Source organism: Rhyacophila brunnea, unplaced genomic scaffold (assembly GCF_057557595.1).
Source record: "Rhyacophila brunnea isolate RB1 unplaced genomic scaffold, BYU_Rbru_1.0 scaffold_2, whole genome shotgun sequence".
Classification (NCBI taxonomy): domain Eukaryota; kingdom Metazoa; phylum Arthropoda; class Insecta; order Trichoptera; family Rhyacophilidae; genus Rhyacophila; species Rhyacophila brunnea.
This window is the reverse complement of record NW_028232859.1, coordinates 57,241,928-57,264,205: the sequence shown is the minus strand read 5'-3', so window position 1 is coordinate 57,264,205 and position 22,278 is coordinate 57,241,928. Positions and strand designations below refer to the sequence as shown.

The 22,278-nt window shown below is 33.1% G+C and overlaps 1 protein-coding gene across 1 annotated transcript; it reads right to left on the bottom strand.

Moving 5' to 3' along the window:
* Positions 1 to 544: 544 nt before the first annotated feature.
* LOC147072578 (myrosinase 1-like) lies at positions 545 to 16,425 on the bottom strand. The gene is made up of 7 exons (XM_085947338.1): positions 16,412 to 16,425; positions 14,202 to 14,299; positions 11,436 to 12,008; positions 7,064 to 7,158; positions 5,421 to 5,672; positions 3,331 to 3,572; positions 545 to 656 (listed from the first exon to the last, which is right to left on the bottom strand). The coding sequence occupies exons 1-7, from the start codon at positions 16,423 to 16,425 to the stop codon at positions 545 to 547; spliced, it is 1,386 nt and encodes a 461-aa protein (XP_085803464.1).
* Between the last annotated feature and the right edge of the window lie 5,853 nt (positions 16,426 to 22,278).

Here is a 22,278-nt window from a genome sequence, read left to right as displayed (position 1 = left end):
ATAATATTATATTGTTTTATTATATATTATCTACTGTAACAATTATATTAGGAAATATGTGAAGAAATTCAAATAGAGAAATTTTTACATGGCATGTTCATTAAGGGCCCAAGTGAATTTTAATTTAAGATTATTTATTCAAAGTGGAAAAATACAAAAATTACAATGTTTTGTTACCTGTATTTGCCATGATATATTTTGTATTTTATAGTGGTTTAATATTATATTATCATAATATCCGTAATTGCCCATTAAAATAGTTCTAATGAAATGAAATCTAAATATAATATTACAAAATCTATTTAAACAAAATTTCAAAAGATACCCGAAAATCTTTTTGATCTTTACAGGATATTATGAAGACCATCAGAATTTTATAACAATGTACATGATAGAAAGCTACATTATTTATGTCGTTTGCAAAATCAATTTATTGAATACATTAAAATATATAAATACAAGTAAGCCTTTATAAAAATAACAATGTTTTATTAATTTTAAAAGTATTGAAATCCTGGCGATTGTCATTTTGTTTGTTGATATTTTATCGAATGTATTTATTTTTTATAAGTTTCTTGTAGAACTTTGCTGAAAGCCTTGGAGTTCGTGTTTGGTTGGAAGAGTCGAAATCGACGTGGTACAGTCCAAATCTTTGTCTGAAATTGTATTAAAATAAGGTAGTATCGCGAAATCGAAATATGATTAAATAGCGGTAAAATTCAAATTTATTTAAACGACAAAATTCCGGGTATAAAATGTGACTGTGAAACCAATCGCTCTGTATGGATATGAAACCTGGAGCCTGACAGAGAAACAAGAGAAAGCTATCCAATTATTACTGGAAAACAAAATTCTCCGAAAAATATTTGGAACAATTTAAAAAAAAAAAAAAAGGTGGCGTATTCGAACGAATGTTGAGCTATTCGAATAATTTAAACCCAATATAGAAAAAGTTTTCAGGGCTAGAAAACTCAGGTGAGTCGGTCACGTTGTTAGACGTGGTGAATTTAGAGTTCTCCATAAAGTTTATGATGCAACCCTTGTCGATGCAATCGGGCCGTGGAGGATAAAGTCAAGCAGTGGTGAAGGGCGGAGGTAGGATGTTAAGATCCGACATAAATAGTGCACACTAAACTTTATCAGTCAAACTTTTTTTTCATTTACCTAAGACTATAATGACGTATAGATAGTGTTTGTTAGTTTTTAAAATTCAATAAAACCATGCCTAATCCAAGCCATAGTAGATTATAGTATAACAAATATTCGTTTATATATTAAATATCTAAAATTATGTCATTAAACCATACATCATTTTAGATATTTTATAGATAAAAGAATATTTTTTTATCGATTATGGTTTAGTTTAGGCATGGTAAAGAATAAAAAAGTAACCACCACCATCTACCTGTACCTAATATCATGTATTCTTAATTCAACGAAAACATATACGTATAACTGACAAAGTGTGCTCTATTTTTGTCGGATCGCCCATAACATTCATAAACTATTATGGTGTGGTTTAGGCAGGGTTTAATTGAATTTTAAAAACTAACCAGCACCACCTGCAAATTGTATTCATAGTTCAATGAAAACAATTAAATATGACCGAAAAAAATTCAGTGTACATTATTTATGTCGAATCTTAACAGCCTATCTCCGTCCCCCGTCACTGCTACCTACTAGGTACTGATAAATCCAGGGTTCCGGTCTAGCTCAGACAAAGTTCAATTCGAACCCTGGTATCACAATTTTTGTTAGTAACTGGTAAACTGTCACTTTTTATTCTTAGTATGGTTTTTTTTAGGATTTGGGCTGGGTAAAATAACGCACCGGAATTAGTTTTATAACGGCAGGGTATATTTACGTCGATGTCATATAATTATTACATAGTTTTATAATTTGTTTTACGGACACAATATGTTTTTTTTAAAGAATTATTATAGGTTATTCATAACACACAATTTTTAAGCGCAATTGATTCCAAAATATTTATATCCCCGAGCTGGTTACTTATAATATACAATAGCCGCGAAATGCTATCGACACGCGATTTTTTTTTAATAGTTTATGTTACCGAGGACGAAAATGCGTGACCCGTGTATTACTGTTCCCGTCATACTCCCGCCATCTTGAAATTCATTCCCAACGGTTTTTTTTCTTGGGCGACGTTGCATATCTCCAACGGTCAAAGACAATGTTGCCGGCCGACTTTTAACATTATTTTCTATTAACTCTTTTTCTTCTCCTTGCGCTATCTAACATTCCTCTCTCTCAATTACAATACAAGTTATTTTTCCCATTCATTCTTTATACATGTTATTACAATTTATTGGCGTTTTGTCTACACATTCTACTGACATGTTTCATACATTATTGTTAGCGACAGTTGGTCACTTTTTATACTGTTTAAGTGGTGAAGCCCAATTGCATTCGTCGTCTCGCATACTTTCTTACTTATCCACATCTGGTCTTCCACGAACCGTGTCCTCAGTCTCAAAGACACGGGCCGTGGGACTTATTTCTGGAAAGAAACGTCCCTCTGGGTGGTCAAGGGTGCGGCTCGGTGCAGTTTATTTGACTACGAGGCCAAGGGCGTGTTCAGGCCACTCTACACCCCTAAAAGGTACTCTAGGTATAAGACCCAAAGTCCGAGGTCGTGACAGTACTTTATATATAAAAAAAAACTTTCGGGAAAACACAATTTAGGATATTTCTTGCCCTTAATCATAATGTAATTACGTTAATACTGTTTTAAGAATTTCGGTTTTCTATAATAATTATTGATGTTCGTTTCAAAAATCAATCCACGAAAACGTGGTAATAAATTTAATGTTCATGCAGCAGAAAAAATGCAATATAGGTACATACCTACTTAAATAAAATCGGTGACATTGTTAATGTGCCTTTTTCCATTTTTTAAATGTATATAATTATTTGGTATTTTAATGTAAGTAAGCAGCTTCGTATCCGGAAACTTGTACGTATGCAATTCGCCGTAACACACTTCACCGTGAAATGCTGTATCGGAAATATAATATGGCCGTATATTCCTCTTTGGGTCGTTTAGTACTGACATAAAATTAATGTTCAAATAAAACACGGCTCTTGTCGGTCTACACTTTACAGGAAGCCAGCAGCAAACAAATTTTGAAAATAGCCGTTATACTGGATTATTTGTTAGGTTAGGTTAGGTTTTCATTCGTCAATTAATGAATTTTGCCAAAATCAATTTTGACTCAAGTCGAATTCAAAAACAGTTTACATGTAACCAGGCAGCTTTCCCCAAAATTTAAACTATAATGTAGATAAGTAATTTAAAGAAGTACTCACGTATATCCGTGACGCCATTCGAAATTGTCCATAAGACTCCAAATGGTGTATTTAAAAACCTTGCAGCCTTCGTCGATAGCGTCGAGAACGCCATTCAAATATTCTCGTAAATAACTTACTCTATATTTGTCTTCTAACACACCCTTATAATCAGCATATCCGTTCTCAAAAATGGCTATTTTAGGAGCGTCGTATTTTTCCGTGATCCATTTTAGAATCCTGGTCATTCCCCATGGCACCGACTGAAAAGCCAATAAAATATACAGGGCGGCTCTCGTGGTGCAGTAAGGCTCTGGCCTATCATCCGGGATCTCCAGGTTCGATTCCCAGTGAGGACGCAATATACTTATGTGATTTTATGAATGCCTGGATGGTTGTGATTGCTCAAATTACTAACAACCACCTTGCATGAAAAAGCAAGGGCATGGTTAATAAAAAATATTATTATGTTTGGTTTTTTTGATAAAAATCGCCAGTTATTTGGGATAATATGGCATTTTTGATTGTTTGAAAATAACATATAGAATTTTGTATAAATACAGCGACATCGCAGCGTTAGCAATATACAATTTTTATATTAAATTTCATTGTTTTCCTTTTGTAAATAAATACCAATATAAACTAAAATCCTAATATGATTATTCAAATTAAATATTCGACTATGTTAAAGAATATTCGAATTTTAATCTATAATTTATAAAATTTTATTTTTTTGACTATGTCCGATCTTAATAACATTATATTAATATGGGCAGTGTTGCCAACTGTCGTTGACAAAAACATGCCAGACGTGGTACAAAAACAAGTTATTTGGCAGGAAAAAACACTACATTTTCTGAAAATAAAATTGCAAGTAAATTTACTTATTCTACCAAGAACGAAGTCAATACATACCTTTCCTTCGTTTCGGTAATCGTCAAACTGATGTCATATACCTAAGCACACATTAAATTATATGATACCATTTCACTATAATAAGGCTATGAATGAATATTGTTTCAACGTATTAAAAATTACGTTGTTTTATTTCTCACGCTGCTAAAGTAGGTATCTACCGACCTAGCTGCATTAATTAGTATGTACTTGATAGTCATAAATTTGATGTGCATGAGAAACTAAATATCTAGCGTATTTTCAGCACATTTAAAGCTGTTGGAGGGATCAAAAAAAGCTATTAAAAACGCCATAGTCCATATGCGTTTTTTGCAAGTTAGATGCATATCGAAAAATGCTAGATCTGGCACTAAAAACGGTAAATTGACAACGCTGCATATGGGCCTCCACTGAGTGGAGATTTGGATTAATTAACAGATTGTGTTTTTACGAGAAATCGATGTCAGCCACTTGCTCAACCTATTAGGTCCGTACTCTGACTCATACACAAAATGAAAAACAATATGTGTACTTGCCAGCATGGCCCCCACAAAGGGGGGCTGACAGGGCTCTAGCCTGGGGACCCGGCGTGGTGAGTCGACCAGATAAGTGATATAAATACACATCACAAATTCTCTCTTATTGTAAAAAAAGTCGCCTGCGGCGCTATTTTTCTTCACTAATGTTAATATTTTAAATTTTGTATTTGTACGATACAGTTTTTAATTGTGTATCGATACTCGACAACTCCATAATTATATTTTTTTTTTTTCGGTTAGGTACATGTTCAAACACGCGCGTTAACATCATTTTACTCCCTACTTCAATTATAGTTTGTCAATTTATGATTATCTACAGCGTTTAAGGTATGTCCAGGATCATGCTTTGAAAATAGAAAAAAGCTCCATTTTGACCCACGCTGAGCACGTCCGCCCTTAATTCTACTGCGTACACCATTTGCAAAACGCTACTGTGGAGCGTTACACTGCCTTTATCCTTAGCGATAGGTAGGGGAGGGGGGGCAAAGATTCTAGGCGGGGGCCATGCTTGCCAGGCCCAGGATTCGAACCTGGGACCCACGGCGTTATAGCCGCCGGGCGGCCATCTTGTATATAATATTATAAGTAATAATAATAAGTCATAAAATATAATTGAATGTTTTTTCTTACGTTCATAATTTCACCTTTTGGGAAATTAGGTATATCGCGATTGTATACGCGAACATCATCATTATAAGAAGGCTTGGTGAAATTATTGTCAGCAGGGGCCTGTTCCGTCATCACTGTGCTGTAATGGTTTAGGCCGAAGTAATCGAAGGTGCCTCTAATGTACTCGATTTCATCTTGGGTGAAAGCAGGTAGACGAGAAGACGTCAATCCATTTTCTTTACTCCTTAGTGCTATAGTTTCTTTCATTATGGAAGGCCAGTCACCTTCTTTTGAGAAAATTGGATTAGCATACCAGCCAATCTAAAAAATATTATGTATTTTTAATATTACTTATTTATTAATTATTAAACAGCTAAACAAATGCAGAACTATTCGGACTTACAATTGAAATTTTTGAGGAGATTTTTTTTAAACAACTTACTGAAGTTATTTATTATATTTATGGATATACCTACGCATCATATTTTAGCAGGATTATTGATGAAAAAAAAATGGTGCATACACTTGTCTATATAAATAATAAATAACTGAAGTAGGCTGTTCAAAAAACTCTTCTGGAAATCATTTCAAATGTGTGTTAGAATAGTTCTACATTCAGCTGAGGAAAAGTTTGTGCCTTCATTCGCGTGAAGTGAGGAAATAAAAGAGAGATATATTATATATTATTATATCAATAAAATTTGTGTGGATCTTGACCGTCTCATGAAGAGGTTTCTTAACATTACTTTGTACATGGAATGGATGTTAACCACTTCCTCAACCTATTAAGTATGCACCTATATGCTTTGGATTTATACACACATTGGAAAACAATATGCGAATGTTGCCAGACCTGGGATTTGAGCCCGAGATCCATGACTTACTAAGCGGATACGTTACGACTCGGCAGTGGCGGGTGCGGGCGCCAAAATAGAGAGATATATTATATAATATATAAAATAAAACAATATTTATTATTAAGATAAGGGGATAGACACGTACAGGTAGAAGACCCGCATCTGACCTCATCACTCCACCACTGCTATCTGACCACTTGCCTAATCCTTATGAATTGTTGCAAATGCGTTTTTTTTAATTTTATTTTGACTTTAGAACCTTTCAAAATTTCAATATATACCTAACTATAATAAACTGGTACCAACGATAATTGTCTATAAGCTATGCAAGTATCACTTATTTTGGTCCAGGAGTTTTTGAGTTATTGCGGTTTGAGGTAACAAAGAAAAAGACAACAATTAAAAAAAAGAATATTCTTAATTTAAATGTCATGGAAATAGTCAAGGCGCTGATCAAAAGGCACATATTTTGAAATCAGAGACATGTTCTTCTATCTATAAAATATTTACAATTATGTATGACTTAATGGCATCATTTTAGATGTTTTATTGATGGGCAAATATTCTTTCACTATTTTATCAATATGGCTTGGTTATGCAGGGTTTGATTGAATTTTAAAAATTAACCAACACTGTCTGCAATTTGTAGTATTATTTCAATGAAAATAAATACGTACGAATACAGCATGTACCTATGCATTGTTATGAGTTGAACCATATTATTTCAATTGCTAAAAATATGGCTGAACTCTGAAGTGTGCGGTTATCTTATATATATAGCGTGTTATCTTGTCCAAATGTCTAGAAAAATTATTTTTACATGAAATGAAAATCACAAAGTAAATTGACACACACTTCGAATTCCACTGCTCGCAGTGCAGCATCGATATTCATTTGTGAAGAATCTGCAGGTTCATGCCAATCCGTGTTGATAGTCATTGATATTAAACCTGAAAAAAATTGTATGCTTTAAAAAATAATCGTAACAGTTATACCTATCTATCTTTGAGTACATAAATAAATAAACTTGATATTATATTGTCAGGGGGCACTGAGGATATACAGCGTCATTTGTGTTAAACATTTGTGCGATTTACTACGGCGGTTGTTGGATACGTAGCTATTATCGAACAAGAACAGGGGGGACATGCTCGTCGAAGGTCAAAATTGAGTTTTTATTGTATTTTCAAACCATGATCCTGGACACTCCTTAAACGTTAAAGATAATCTATTTATATAATTTTGAAGCCTTATTATCCTTTATAGTTATTTTAAACATTTGATGACTGCATAAAGTATTTTTGTTACATAAAATAGTATTCTTTTAAACCTCTCGCTCTAATGTTTTAGAATATAGTCATATTTCAGTACATAACTGTGCAGTGGTGTTAAGATTTTTTACATTTATTAATTTTTAAACGCATTTATAAAACTATTAACATAATTTATTACGAGATAATTTTTGTAAAATATTCACGATAAAAAATTATATTGATAATCTCCGTGATCCCAAATTTGACAAGAATTAGGCATTTTATTATTCAAAAAATCGGCAAGATTAACACATTCGAAGATGATTCTAAAGATATTTATTATAAGCTATGTCCTTGACCATTCAAGTGTGATAAACATCTTATGAATAATGATTGCTTTATAATAATTATTGACCTAAGAATAAGGTAGTGTTTTTTTGAAATACGCGATTTCTTTTGTCATTCCCCAGTGGTTAAGCTACAACATACGGCCGTAGCCATAAATTGACAAACTATAATTAAAGTAGGGAATAAAATGATATTGACGCGCGTGTTTGAACATGTACTTAACCGAATTTTTTTTTATTTTTTTTTAAACGGTACATGTTCAAACACGCGCGTCAATATCATTTTACTCCCTACTTCAATTATAGTTTGTCAATTTATGGCTACGGCCGTATGTTGTAGCTTAACTACTGGGGAATGACAAAAGAAATAGCGTATTTCAAAAAAACACTACCTTATTCTTAGGTCAATAATTATTATAAAGCAATCATTATTCATAAGATGTTTATTGCACTTGAATGGTCAAGGACATAGCTTATAATAAATACCTTTAGAATCATCTTCAAATGTGTAAATCTTGCCGATTTTTTGAATAATAAAATGCCTAATTCTTGTCAAATTTGGGATCACAGAGATTATCAATATAATTTTTTATCGTGAATATTTTACAAAAATTATCTCGTAATAAATTATGTTAATGGTTTTATAAATGCGTTTAAAAATTAATAAAAGTAAAAAATCTTAACACCACTGCACAGTTATGTACCGAAATATGACTATATTCTAAAACATTAGAGCGAGAGGTTTAAAAGAATACTATTTTATGTAACAAAAATACTTTATGCAGTCATCAAATGTTTAAAATAACTATAAAGGATAATAAGGCTTCAAAATTATATAAATAGATTATCTACAACGTTTAAGGAGTGTCCAGGATCATGGTTTGAAAATACAATAAAAACTCAATTTTGACCTTCGACGAGCATGTCCCCCCTTAAAACTGTCAACTAACAATACTTCTCTCCAGTGCCGCTAATCCCGCTTCCATTTTCAAATGAGGAACGCTCCCAAATGTATCATTTCATCTTAGTGAGTGATGTTAGAATTATTATTTGTAATCTTTTGGTTGTTTGCATTGAATGGCAACGCAAAAAGAATGGCATTTTAAAGGAGATCCGGTACATTATTTAAACACGCCTCTAGGACGCGTTGCCGCCATGACAGGTACGTTACTAAGAAGTCTTCTATATGTGACAGTGTGATCAATCACCGATCTTTGCGTCCACACACACCCGTATCAGCTACATAAATAGTTTTGTAAGCACTAGGCGTAAAGTCGTAGATTGTCAATACGAATTCCATTTCTGGATTTTTCGATGTGAAACAATGAGTTGACGGAACGGCTCGATTACCTCCACAGTATGGAAGTCCGTTTGCTCCACATCGGAATAAGAATGATAATTTAAGTTTAGTTTATATTTATATGAAAGTCACATCGTCTCCTCACACTATCGATATATGTGTCACCTCCATGGAGAACCTGTGCGATCTAGAGTACGGCGATGATGCTGTCTCTTTGATAAATCAATCCGGATCGTTTATGTGTTTATGAGTCAATCAAGTGAATGCCTAACAATTTATATAACGTTGGTTTGGATTCAATCTTTAAAATCGATTAGGTAGATCAAAACTAATTAGTCTCGCAGTTATGAAGAGTAGAAGGCAGAAAGGAAGAATTCTTGAAAATTCTACTTGCCATGATGAGGTTTTAAATTCTAGTTTACCCTGTGTCCTACTTTTATCAAGTTTATTTTAGTTGGAATGTCAATCAACAACTTTTCGAGTTTATCACAAAATTTTATATTCAAAAGTAATACATGCTCTAGCCTAGTGGTCTCCAAACTCAATAAGGATGTGAGCTACGAGTACTTTCAGAAATTGAATTGAATTGAAAAAAAAATCGTTTTTTCGGTTAGGTACATGTTTAAACACGCGCGTTAACGTGATCTTACTCCCTACTTCAGTTATCGTTTGTAAATTTATGGCTACGGCCGTATGTTGTAGCTTAACCACTGGGAAATGCCAATAGAAATGGCGTATTTCAAAAAATACCACCTTATTCTTAGGTCAATAATTATTATAAAGCAATCATTATTCGTAGTATATTTTATAACATTTGAATGGTCAAAGACATGGCTTATAATCAATGTCTTTAGAATTATCTTCAAATATGTTAATCTTGCCCATTTTTTGAATAGTAAAATGCCTAATTCTCAATGACATTATTAATGGACGATGCACTCAATACAGTAGCTAGCAAGTAAATTCGCGCATTCGCATGTATAGGTAGACGTCACGCAATTTCCATTATGCGATATCACGCATCGGGAATTTATAGCAGTATGACCTTTAATGTAATGGCGTTAGAACAGTGTTTCTAATGTCAATGTTCATTTGAGCGAACCCGTTCGAACCGAACCATTCGGCAGACCCAAAAAAAAGCATCAGGAATTTATAGCAATATCATCTTTATTGTAATGGCGTTAGAACAGATTATGCCATTCGGCAGACCCGACAATAAAGTGAGTGTCATTTTCTTTTCCAGATGATTCGTCCATACTAATGTCATTGCTAATTCTTGTCAAATTTGGGATCACAGAGTATATAAATATAATTTTTTATCGTAAATATTTTTCACTATATAATATTTCTAAACAACAATTTTACTAATGGTTTTATAATTGCGTTTAAAAATTAATAAATCCGAAAAATTTTAACACCACTGCACATGGATGTACTGAAATATTACTATATTCTAAAACATTAGATCGAGAGGTTTAAAAGAATACCTTATGTATAGAATATTTTATGCAATAAAAATACTTTATGCAGTCATCAAATGTTTAAAATAAATATACAGGATAATAAAGCTTAAAAATTATAGAAATAGATTATCTACAACTTTTAAAATCGTGCTCTGAAAATACCATAAAATCTCAATTTTGACCTACGTGGCGCATTTGGGCCGTTAAAATAAATTATGTCATCGGACTTCTAATAGAAGATAATGCTTACTTTAATTATTTATTTATAAACAAAATAATAATTAAAAAATATCTTGAAATAAGTGTGAGTGAAAGAAAAAATAATTAGTGAAAAGAATGGCATTCACTTTCGTCCACATTTTTTTCAATTCTCGGTGAGTACCTTGTCACTCCCATCCGAATGCAATTATCAAGATGTACATCTGTGAATCTGTTTCTATATTTACTTTTAACCACCTTTATAGTGGAAAACGTTGATTCACATAAGTAGGTAGAACAAACAATGCCTTAATTTTATTTTGAGCGCACTATTTCGAACTCAAATTTGATACTTTTCTGTCGGGATGAAAGGCCATACAGATTCTACAGTTGAGGAAACACTCTTAAGTGGCAAATCACATTGAAATTCTATTTATGATGACGGGCCATCTTCTTGAATATTTTCGACGATAGTGCTGGAGAGTTTTTCAATGTCAAAATTTATAAAAGGAGCTGAAACGAATTGCCCACGTAATCGCAATTTTTTATTAACACGATAAAATATTCTACGCGAGCTATCGACAATGGCGCTGCGAGCTGCCGATTGGCAATCACTACTCTAGCATAAGGAGTGGGTATGGATTAAGAATAAAAAGGTGCATTTACCATTCTGTGTTACCTTAAAATCATCAATATACATATGGTAGGCCTTCGCGTGAGCTAAAATCAATGTATAGCTACAAAGATATTCTAGTCCACTTTGATTCAAAGCAGGTGCCCGTAAATCTCTGCCGTAACCACCAAGGCAGATCTCTTGAGGTTCATTAAACGTGATCCAACTTTTAACTTTGTCCCCAAATTCAGTAAATACAACTTTTGCATAATCGAGGTAATATTCTGCCAATACTGGATTTGCCCATCCACCTAAATCTTGCAGCGTCTGTGGCAAATCCCAATGGTAGATCGTGATAATTGGTTCAATTCCATTTTTCAATAATTCATCGATCAGGATGTTATAGTATTGAACTCCGGCTGCGTTAATTTGGTGTGAAAATCCCGTTGGAAGTATGCGAAGCCATGACAGCGAGAACCGGTAATAGTCAACCCCTAACTCCTTTAGCATCTCAACGTCTCGTTTATAATTGTGGTAAGAATCGCATGCTATGTCTGCTGTACTTCTATCTGAAATCATCTCTGGTCTCATGTGAGTCATGTGATCCCAAATACTCGGAGACTTACCTAAAATTAAATTATATATTAGTTAATAATTATTATTATAGTTAATTATCCACTATCCTAGTTAAAGCAACCTTCATATAATAATATGTTGGTTGATAAAAATAGTGGACTGTATTGAGAGAATGGGTTAGAACGAAATAATAGGAATGAGGGAGCACGGCCATTAACTGGTCTGTGGTGTGTCTGTGGCAGAGGAAGTGTAATTAAAAAAATTACGTAATGGGAATTACGTAATAAGGAACTTGGCGTAAACAATATTATATAAGTGTTGTATTGTAATATGAATATATGAATGAATATGGTTATCGGTTTATTATAACATATTTATTTATGTATTGGAACTATACTAGATTTGGTTTATTGATAGATTTGTATTTTGAAAGAACAATAATTGAACGTTGGAAAAGTATTTGGTTTATTGTACTAATAATAAATGCATATATTTGAAAATGTGTGTATTTCAATATTTTTGTTCAATGCAAATCAAGGCCTTATACCAAACCAAGAGTGCAAAATTTTTACTGATAATAATATGCCCAAAAAAACTAAAAAAATATGCAATCATGGTTTTTTTTGAAATTGGGTACATAAATTTTAGTTTCGTACCAGCGTTTTTCAATTAATTTTCCAAAATTTTCCGTCAGAGCACAAGGAAATTTTTTTTTCGCACATTTTTCCTCCCATCTTCTCCCATTTCTCAGCTCTTCCTCCTAAAATATTTTCCGTCCAAAATCCAAGTCGAGTTTTATAGCAATTCAGCTCAACATTGGATACACCTGCCTTAGAGCCATTTTTTAAACCTTTCTTTCAAAAAAATCACATCTATCACCAAAACTTATTATGCGTCCATAGTCATTAGATTTTCCACTTACCAGGTGCTCGGTGCTCTGTAAAATTACGGGACATTTTGGTTCGCCCGGTTGAGATTCTACAACAAAACGCGTGCCATAGGTTCGTCACCGCTCTCGCCTATACTATAGTTGTAGGTACACGGTCGTGTAATTACTATTTTTTGAGTGATTATTATTATAATACTTAACAGTAAAAAAGGGATTATTATTTATTCTGTTCCTATAAGATAATAGCTTTGTTATGTATAATTAAGTTTCACATATTAGTTTAGCGCTATTGATTATGTCTAATGAGTTGGTATTTACCAATGACATATTAAATGGACAACTCACTTCATACCGGCGCGCACGAGAAATTGTGCATGAAAGTCATTCACAGATGTATAGGTAGATGTCACGTGACCATATGACGTATCCATTTCCATTATGCGATACAAGCTTCGAGAATTTATAGTAATATAACCTTTATTGTAATGGCGTATTAGTGTCATGACTCATTGCGTTAGAAACAGATTCTCGGTTACTTACGACTTCTCGGAGATTAGACGCAAGTGAGCCCAGCGCATCACAGGCGACTGTCCAATGGTTTCTGTCATTCAATTGCATTGAATAAACATTATCTTAAAATGGCATTTTATAAATAATAAATAATACTAACACATGAAAAGTGATATCCCATCTTTCTTGAAGTGTTTAGTAGATTTTTTTTACAATTTTTAACTAGGCACATTGGCATTTTGTAATACAATAATAACGGTGGAGTCGAAAGTCATTGGTATTTACTTATTTTTAAGTTAAAATCCTTTTTGCAACAACATGTTCCCCATACCAATATGTCCTATCGTTTAAAAGTATTAAATGTTAAGTTTTATTTTTACTTAATCTTTAGTTGTTAATAAACACAAATAATAAATTACGTGTTTTTTTCTCTGAGCCCTAAAGTTAAAAATAAGCTAAAAAGTATAGTTTAAACTCTCCCGTATATAATAGCTATTTTTCCATATTGCTAGGTCACCATCGATATGAAGGTAACTGCTTTACAGCTGACGGTGACGCCAATATACTGGATTCTTAGCAATTTACAACAAAGGTGAATTTTCGCCGGGCCAGCAATCAAACTTCTTCTTCTTCGATGGTGCTACAGCTCAAGTCGAGCCATGGCCTCCTCCACCGCTGTCCTCCAGCCGAAACGGTCCTCCGCACGTCTTTTCCAGTTCCTGATTTTTAGTATCTGGTTGGCATCTTTTGTAACATTATCAACCCATCGTGTGCGTGGCCGGGCGTGGTCCGGGCCAGCAATCAAACTAGTTACCTATATTAATAATATAACTATAATATTCACCATCCTCGTTCCATGCCCCTTCTATTTGATATGAAGATGTGGCGACTCCGAATTGGAATCCATCTGGAAACTTTCGTTTCACTTTGGCTGTGTATATCCTGAAAGTCAAGGAGTACGAAGTACAGTAAGTACCTACCAATCTACCAATAGTTCGTGATATTGTGATCGTTTGAATATTAAAATAAGTTTAAAATGTACTTAAGCCACGTGTAGGCACGATTCCTAACTACAGGAAACTGTGGTTGCTATATGTTCACACACACAGCGTTCGATGCGTTGAACACAATATGCAACTTGCTGCAGCAGTGCCTAGGTATGCAGTTAGACACTTTCAACGCCTGCAGATCTACCGGTACATACAGAACCACAAGCATAGATCTATAAGCTGAGCGTTAGTGATATAAGGGTGTCTATAGTTAGGCCACCACACTAAATGGCAAGATTCTAGGGTAATCCTAGTTATTACATAACTTCAAATGCACACGTTGAAGAATTCAATGTAAATAAACTAGAAGGGGTCGTTAACATGAACAGAGAATAAACTTCCTTAGAGTTACTTTGGTTGTAAATAGCTCATAATAAATTAATCGATTATTTAAACTCAGTTACATGCTATCCCTTACGATTTAAAATGTTCAAGTAAAATGTTCGTAACGTATGTAGTGTATTTTTTTGTTTTTCTCATATTAAGCAAACAATTGCAATACAAATATTAACATTTATGACATACAATATACATAATATACACTGATATTTAAAATTCGCTCAATTTGTAAGCATTACAGGAAAAAAATATTATCTTTATGAAAAATACTCTCAAAAGTATTAACGTTCCTATTAGTGCAGGATCCCATAGACTTTTCGTATACATAATATGCGGAACGCATTTTGACAATTAGAATAGGTTTTAGGGGTCACCAAGATATATTATATCGATGTTGCCGGGCGATATTAGTGGTCAATTTTTTAAATTTTTTTTCTTATAACGCACCAAAAATTGTTCTGAATTCTTCAATAAAACCAATACCGAATCGGGGATTGATTGAAAATGCAATAATTGTACCATGCCATCGGCATGGTCGTAGAACGGTTCGTCCCAGTTGAAAAAATAAAAATAGCGGGTAGTGCAATGTGATCAAAATTATCGATTCTTAGGATCCTCCTTGGCTTAAATTATTTTATTTAGTAGCATTTTTGTATAAAATCACCCAGATTGGTTTCTTTACTATATCTATGCATATGACATTAGTTTTAGTATTATGGTTAATCCAGAAACAGTGTAGGTTGCATATCGAGGTAGGTGAATAAATGAAATAACGATAACCACTAACCACACTAAGTACACATTTATTAAAAAAAAGAAACAACACGTCAAGTGTTCAAACTGCTTTAAGTAAAGTATCATGATCACAGTTTATACAAACACTACGTACACATTTGCACAATGATATACATGTCAAAGCCGATTTTTTATAACTACATAATATTGTACGGCAGTTAGAATTACATATGCATGGTTTAACTAAATAATTTGGTAGAGGTTCATTCGTCATTTGTCTAATCTATCTATCTAATATACTTCACTGACTTTAAATTTGAATAAACGTTACAAATAAAAATTTGAGTATTTTTTCGGCATTGAATGATTGAACGCATTATCGTAGTTTACATTACTTTATATGGGGAAAATTGTTTCACATAACGAGTGTTTCACATTACGAGTAAGATTCTGGAACGAATTATGCTCGCTATGAGAGGTTCCACTGTACTTACCTGTATGCAGTAAATAAAGATTTTGGATTACATATTTCGGTCATATTAATTAACGTAGGTACTGCAATTATATTTTTTAATATGAAACTATCGTCATTTTCTACAAGCAATTTACCATATTGCATTCTAAGTATAAGCAATAACTAGAACTACAATATAAATTACTAGTTTCGTGCCACAGCCATAGTAGGTATAGTGTATTTGTAGTATAATAACAAAAACCGGCATTCATAAGAGCTATGTACGCATGTACGTGACTATATTTTTGCGTCATGCGAGATTGTTTTAAGGTTATTCTATTATTATTATAATACCGATTAAAAATATATTTTGATTTTTAAATCTTCATCATCCTCCTAGATAACACCACATGGATCTTGTGGAGATCGCGATCTTCGGGTTGGGCACCCGTGCTCGAGATATTGCATAGTACCCACTTGTATTGTGACATTTTTCATTCTCCGGATTTCCATAATATTTTGTATTAAAACATAAACATTCTTATCGAACAATTGCATTTAAATGGTGCCAATATCAAACAAAATATTATGACGATATTGGTGGGGAAAGAAATAATCAATGCGGGGATCTAGAAACAATTTGGAATTACAAAAATCGCAAAAGAAAAGATTCCTTCATACTTAAAACAATAAACGACAATGGAGATAATCTTTTATCGGCGGTATTTTATCATGTTTTGAAAATGCAGTACCTATTATAGTTTTATTTTTATACGTTTCTGAACGAAAATTTCTGAACCACACGTGTCTACCAAATCGTCGGTCCCTATTAAAAAGTTGGATCTGCAAAATGCTATTTTTCAGTACGAGCAATCAAAGATGTTTCATCAAATATCCTTTGTGACCTATTGCTTGCCATAATGAATAAAAATACGGGTTATAGAAACTTTTTTAAATGTTTATAAAAACATCCGTCTGTCCGGTGAACATAGCAGCAACTGTCAGATCCGACGCATCTTACTCTCGGTAGATCCGTCATTTTTAACTTGAATATCTCGAAATTTTTCAAACAAACAAAAAAAACTGTGATTGTGGTATAAATGTTTAAAGTGTTTAAATAACTTTTACGTAATAATCCGAAAATGACAAAATTTCAGATCCGACTTTTTTAATAGGGACCAACGAAATAGTCACATATTACAAGCGATGCGCAGTTCGTTGAGCATTGCATTAGCTTAGTGTAATCACTACAGAATATGGGCTTGTTTTACACGGGCTTAGTACTATGTCCTTGCTTTTTCGTACAAGGTGGTTGTTAGTAATTTTCAACAATCACAAACACGCAGGCTTTGAGAAAAACACATCAATATTGTGTCCTTACCGGGAATCGAACCCAGAACTCTCGGGTGAAAGGCAAGCGCCTTACGCACTGCACCACGAGAGCCGCCGGACATATCGAATAGTTATGCTTATTATAATACTCATTCGGATTGTTTACACGTGGCGGTATTAGTGCGAATATTGAGTACTAATGATTACCACTAAATCAGAGTAAAAAAGCCTTATGGCTAAGTAAACATTTAATTGTTTCACAATAATTTTGTTTCCAGTTAATCTATTGCGTATCCCTCGCTGAATATACAATAAGTATTCCCGAAATTATGAAATATAAAATTAAATTTTATTTTATTTAAATATTTAGATAAATTATATGAACTCTGCAATAACGCTTTGGATGTTGATAATACTAATAAAATTCAACCTGCGTGAAGATGAGTACTTATAAGGTAGGCGTTGTTTATAAATTCTTAAAATAGGGTACACTTAGCTCATTCGGTGTGGTTCCATGTTTTATAATTTTTATAATTTTCATAATTCTTGTACCTATTTACTTTCAGTATCTATTTATTTTCTTATTACTACATATTATATTAATACAAATGAATATTATTTGATCTAATTTTATGCGAGGTAATCAGGGACAGATGCGTATCAGTGTAGTAAAAGGTGCAAAAAAGTGCAAAGTTATAAAACGTATACTCTACGTCTACCCTATGTAATTCGTGCGCAGTAGAAGAAATCGCAATCTGCGCAATTTCAAAATTAAGTTCCACTATAACATATGTTCAGGCAGGTATTCGGGCGACTCGTCACTCTGTTCGTTTTCTTTTGAATCGTACTTGACCATAAACTGCACGAAATTCAAAATATAATAAAAAATACATTTATACCTTGATATGAGACAGGTACACAGAAGAACGACACGTATCGATAAAATCATTATAAATGGAGAATTAATTATAACAGTTTCATATCATAGTAATACCATAATATATTATTTATTCAATAATAATTTATTTTACCACACACGAGGAGCCAAATAAAACGACTATACCGTCGTACAATCAAATAAGTACTGGATACAGTACGACTTCTATATGGTGGACAAATCAAAAATTTTTTTTTCGATCATCTCCGATCCTAATAAGGTCATAAATGGGCCTCCACAGAGTAGAGGTTTTGTATTAACAGATTTTGTTTTTACGAGAAATGGATGTCAGCCACTTGCTCAACCTGTTAGGTCCATACTCTGACTCATACACAAATTGAAAAACAATACTTGACAGGCCCAGGATTCGAACCTGGGACCGACGACGCTATAGGCCAACGCTTAAGCCGCGCGGGCATCGTGGTCATAAGTCATAACCATGGGAATGATTTAAGTATCTGCAAAGCCTCTCTAAACTCGAAATCGATATGAAGGACTCCCTAGCATATAAGTCGATTCTTGATAATAAATATTTTTTTAATAATGCATTACTGTAATAACAGCCATTATATAAGCAGAAATAAACGTACCTATATAAATCGCATGTATATAAGTACAGTACTTCATTACAACGAACGGCTTTAGACAGGGAGACGTACTTGCCTGCCTTCTATTTAATGTGACTTGAAAAGATTATCCGTGAAGCAAAATTAGAAGCCAATGGCATAATATTCCATAAGTCAATCTAAGTATTGGCATATGTGGATGCTACTGATGTCATTACACATTTTTAGGACAACAATTTATTAATAAAAAAACATCCGGAGCAGTGGAGCCCTTCAAATTTTAGGTGATCCGGCTCCGCTCCTGCTCCGGGATAAGCCTCATTGCTCCACTACTCCGTGATCCTGCTCCAAGCTCCGCTCCAACGCTCTGATTCATAATTATTATTAACGTGTCGGCCACTGTATAGAAGTCGTGCTATAGTAAACTGATAGGAAAAATGGTGATATAGTTCTATTAAGTATAAATAATTAGTGATGTCGTATCGAAAGAAAATTATTATAACGTATATGGTATCGGTATTGGAAGAAAAGTGTCAAAATAATTAGAAGTATCGATAGGTATTGAATAATTTTACTTGTGATAACTTTTTCGATAACCCTATCGAAAGAAAATTATCGATACCTAACTACCAAAGTATCAACTAAAAAATATAAAAACTTGAAATACGAATCAATACTTTTTCGACATCTCTAGTTCGTATAACTATTCAATATAAGCATAACGTAAGATTGATTGCGACGTAGTTTTATCAGGTGATTGATTATTCAGACGTGAAAATTTCATATAAGGTTAACCAACCAAGATATTAAAAGGTGATTGTATTTATGTCTTATGGATACATATTATGTAAATTATGATAGAATAAAAATGAAGCTCTTTAGATATAACCATTTTATACGTAGAAGTACCCATGATTATTGGATATACGATTGATTAGCACAGACTATAACGGAACATTATTTTCATTATCAAATTTTTATGACGATTCAAATTTATGATGTTCTTCCATGGTCCGATTCGAAGTTCGGATGGCGGATATTTTTTATTCAGATTCAGGGCTCGAAATGGACCACAGCGCACCGGAGCGCCGTTCCGGTTCGTGTAGTCTGTAAAATTATCGCCCCGTCTCGTGGAAAAAATATTTTAACGGTCTGAGCAAGATAGGTCATAATATAGAATATGTAACACACTTATTTTTATAAAATATACATAAAATTTGATAACTATGTAAATATCTTCAGAAAATTGTCGAGCGCTCCGGTTCGTAAACTTTTCCATTTCGAGCGCTGTCAGATTACATTAATTCGGACATCGGAAAATCAGCAATTATAGACTAATCAATGTTGCCATCTTTGTCTGTGCTGATTATAGTATTCAGGTCTAAAAAATATAGCATTTATGAAAACATTGTCAGCTGATTTTTACCAATGCCTGTTACCACCATCATTTCGGGATGGTTCTTAGCCTTTTCCAGCAACTTTCCACGTGATTTTGTGATTATCATTTAATTTAAGATGCCTACCTAGTTTAAAATTAAACCGTTTTTACTTAAGTACTTCATACCAAATCGAGATTCAGCACTGTGGCCATCGTAAAGCAATTATTTATGCAAAAATTTTACCTTGATCGGTAGCTTAATTGGTAAAGAGTATTTACACGGTAAGTGAAAGATGTGTGCTTGAATTTCGCTTGGACCAAAATTTTCCTAATAATATTATATACCTACCAATGTTTCTCAGGTTTTTCAAAATTATGTATTTTCATATGGGATTAAATCGCACGTTTCGTACTTCCGCCACTAGATGTCTCTAGTAGCACTTACTTCCCTCAACACAATTAAAGTAAAATATATTAAACAATTTGTAGGTAAACATAATTATTTAATTTGTTTCATGAATCTTCAAATTTTTCTTAATCATTAGTAAGTACAATAAATGTTTAATAATCTTCAGGGATAGATCTGGTTTCGATAAGCTTCTTGAAAAAATAAGCAGAAGCTTTTGGAGTCCTGGTTTTGTTTGGAGAACTAAAATCAACCAAGAAAAGTCCAAAATGCGCCCTGAAACATTTTAATTAATTTTTAATTCATACACAATGTTTAAAAGTTAGGTAGGTAGGTACTAAAAGAATGACAATTGTAAATAAAATATTTTTTTGAAATACAGTATAACATCGATATAACGGACTTTTGATATAACTGACCAAATATCCGGTCAAATGTGAAAATGTTAAACATATTAAAATCTTAATGTTGCCACTAATTGTAGACAATGTTCTGTGCATGACAATCACGTCATAAACCTCTCGCACTTCAATTTGAGTCATAATGCCGTACTTGCATTTTTACAAATGCTTATTAGTAGGGCCCGGATTTATATGCTAGTGCATGTTTTGTTAGGGTGTATGCACAGCTATGAGAGTTGCACAGAAATCTGTTTTGAAAGACATAGAATCCAAAAATAAAATTTTATTGTGTATATAAATGCATATTTGAGACGTTAGAGCATATTTGAGATATTAGTGCATATTTCATAAATAAATGCATATTTTAGAGCTTTTGAATGTTTAATTTTAGTTTTTTTTTAATTATTTTATCGAAATGTAACTAAGTTAGGAAGGAAGATAGTTTAGATGCACTTGCATTTTAATGCCATCTCCGAGCTGTGGATTTATCAGTGGAAAAAGTGAAGTCAACTCGAGCACTATTATTTAAAGTTTGCCCAAGTGGACGTTGAGAAGTAGTTTTCCGCATATAAACAAAATACTGACAGCGAAGGAAAAATTTAATGCCAGAGCATAATATTGAAAAAAAAATAATGTAATTATTTTCGGGAAAAACACAGAAAATAGTATTTAGGAATAGTTAAGTGTGTCGTTTTTGTTTTTTAAGTTTTGTTTGGTTTACATTGCATTTATTATTCAATTATTTGTAGGTACTTGTGAAAAAACTATTTTGAAAATTGTAATTGATTAACTTTATATTTTTTGATTGTGTTTTTTGTCCTGATATCGTATTATGTTGGAAAATTATAAACTAGTTATTCGATTTTTTGTCAGTAATATTGGGTAAAGTGGGTATTTACAATTTTTTCCCACAAAAAAACTTAATTTTTGACTGCATATTTCTTCGGTTTTAGTGCATATTTTATTGATTTTAAGTGCATACGTGCATGCATATAACCATGTTTTTTGTTGCATACAAATCCGGGCCATACTTATTAGTATTCGGCCTGTTTACACGTGTCAGTTTTAGTGCGAGTAGGAAGTATTAATGATTAGTACTACGCCCATATAAACAATCTTTAAAAGCGTGTTCAACCCATATGTGCTATCAATGCTAACGCATGCACGTGCAATGTCAACCATTAATGTAATATGAGAGATAGTAGCGTAATGTGTCATATGCATGTTAGGCATAACGCTGGTTAACCACAGTATACATGGGTGGATAATTAGACAGAGATGAGTACTCGATGTGGTAGATGTCGTCAAATTAATGAAGTGACAG

Bases quoted from the DNA above. Each gene is read 5' to 3' on its own strand.
- LOC147072578 (XM_085947338.1), bottom strand. The intron at 12,009-14,201 runs GTGAATATTATA...ATTTAATTTTAG, and splicing joins AGGGGCATGGAACGAGGATG to GTAAGTCTCCGAGTATTTGG. The intron at 3,573-5,420 runs GTATACAATCGC...TTGGCTTTTCAG, and splicing joins CTTATAATGATGATGTTCGC to TCGGTGCCATGGGGAATGAC.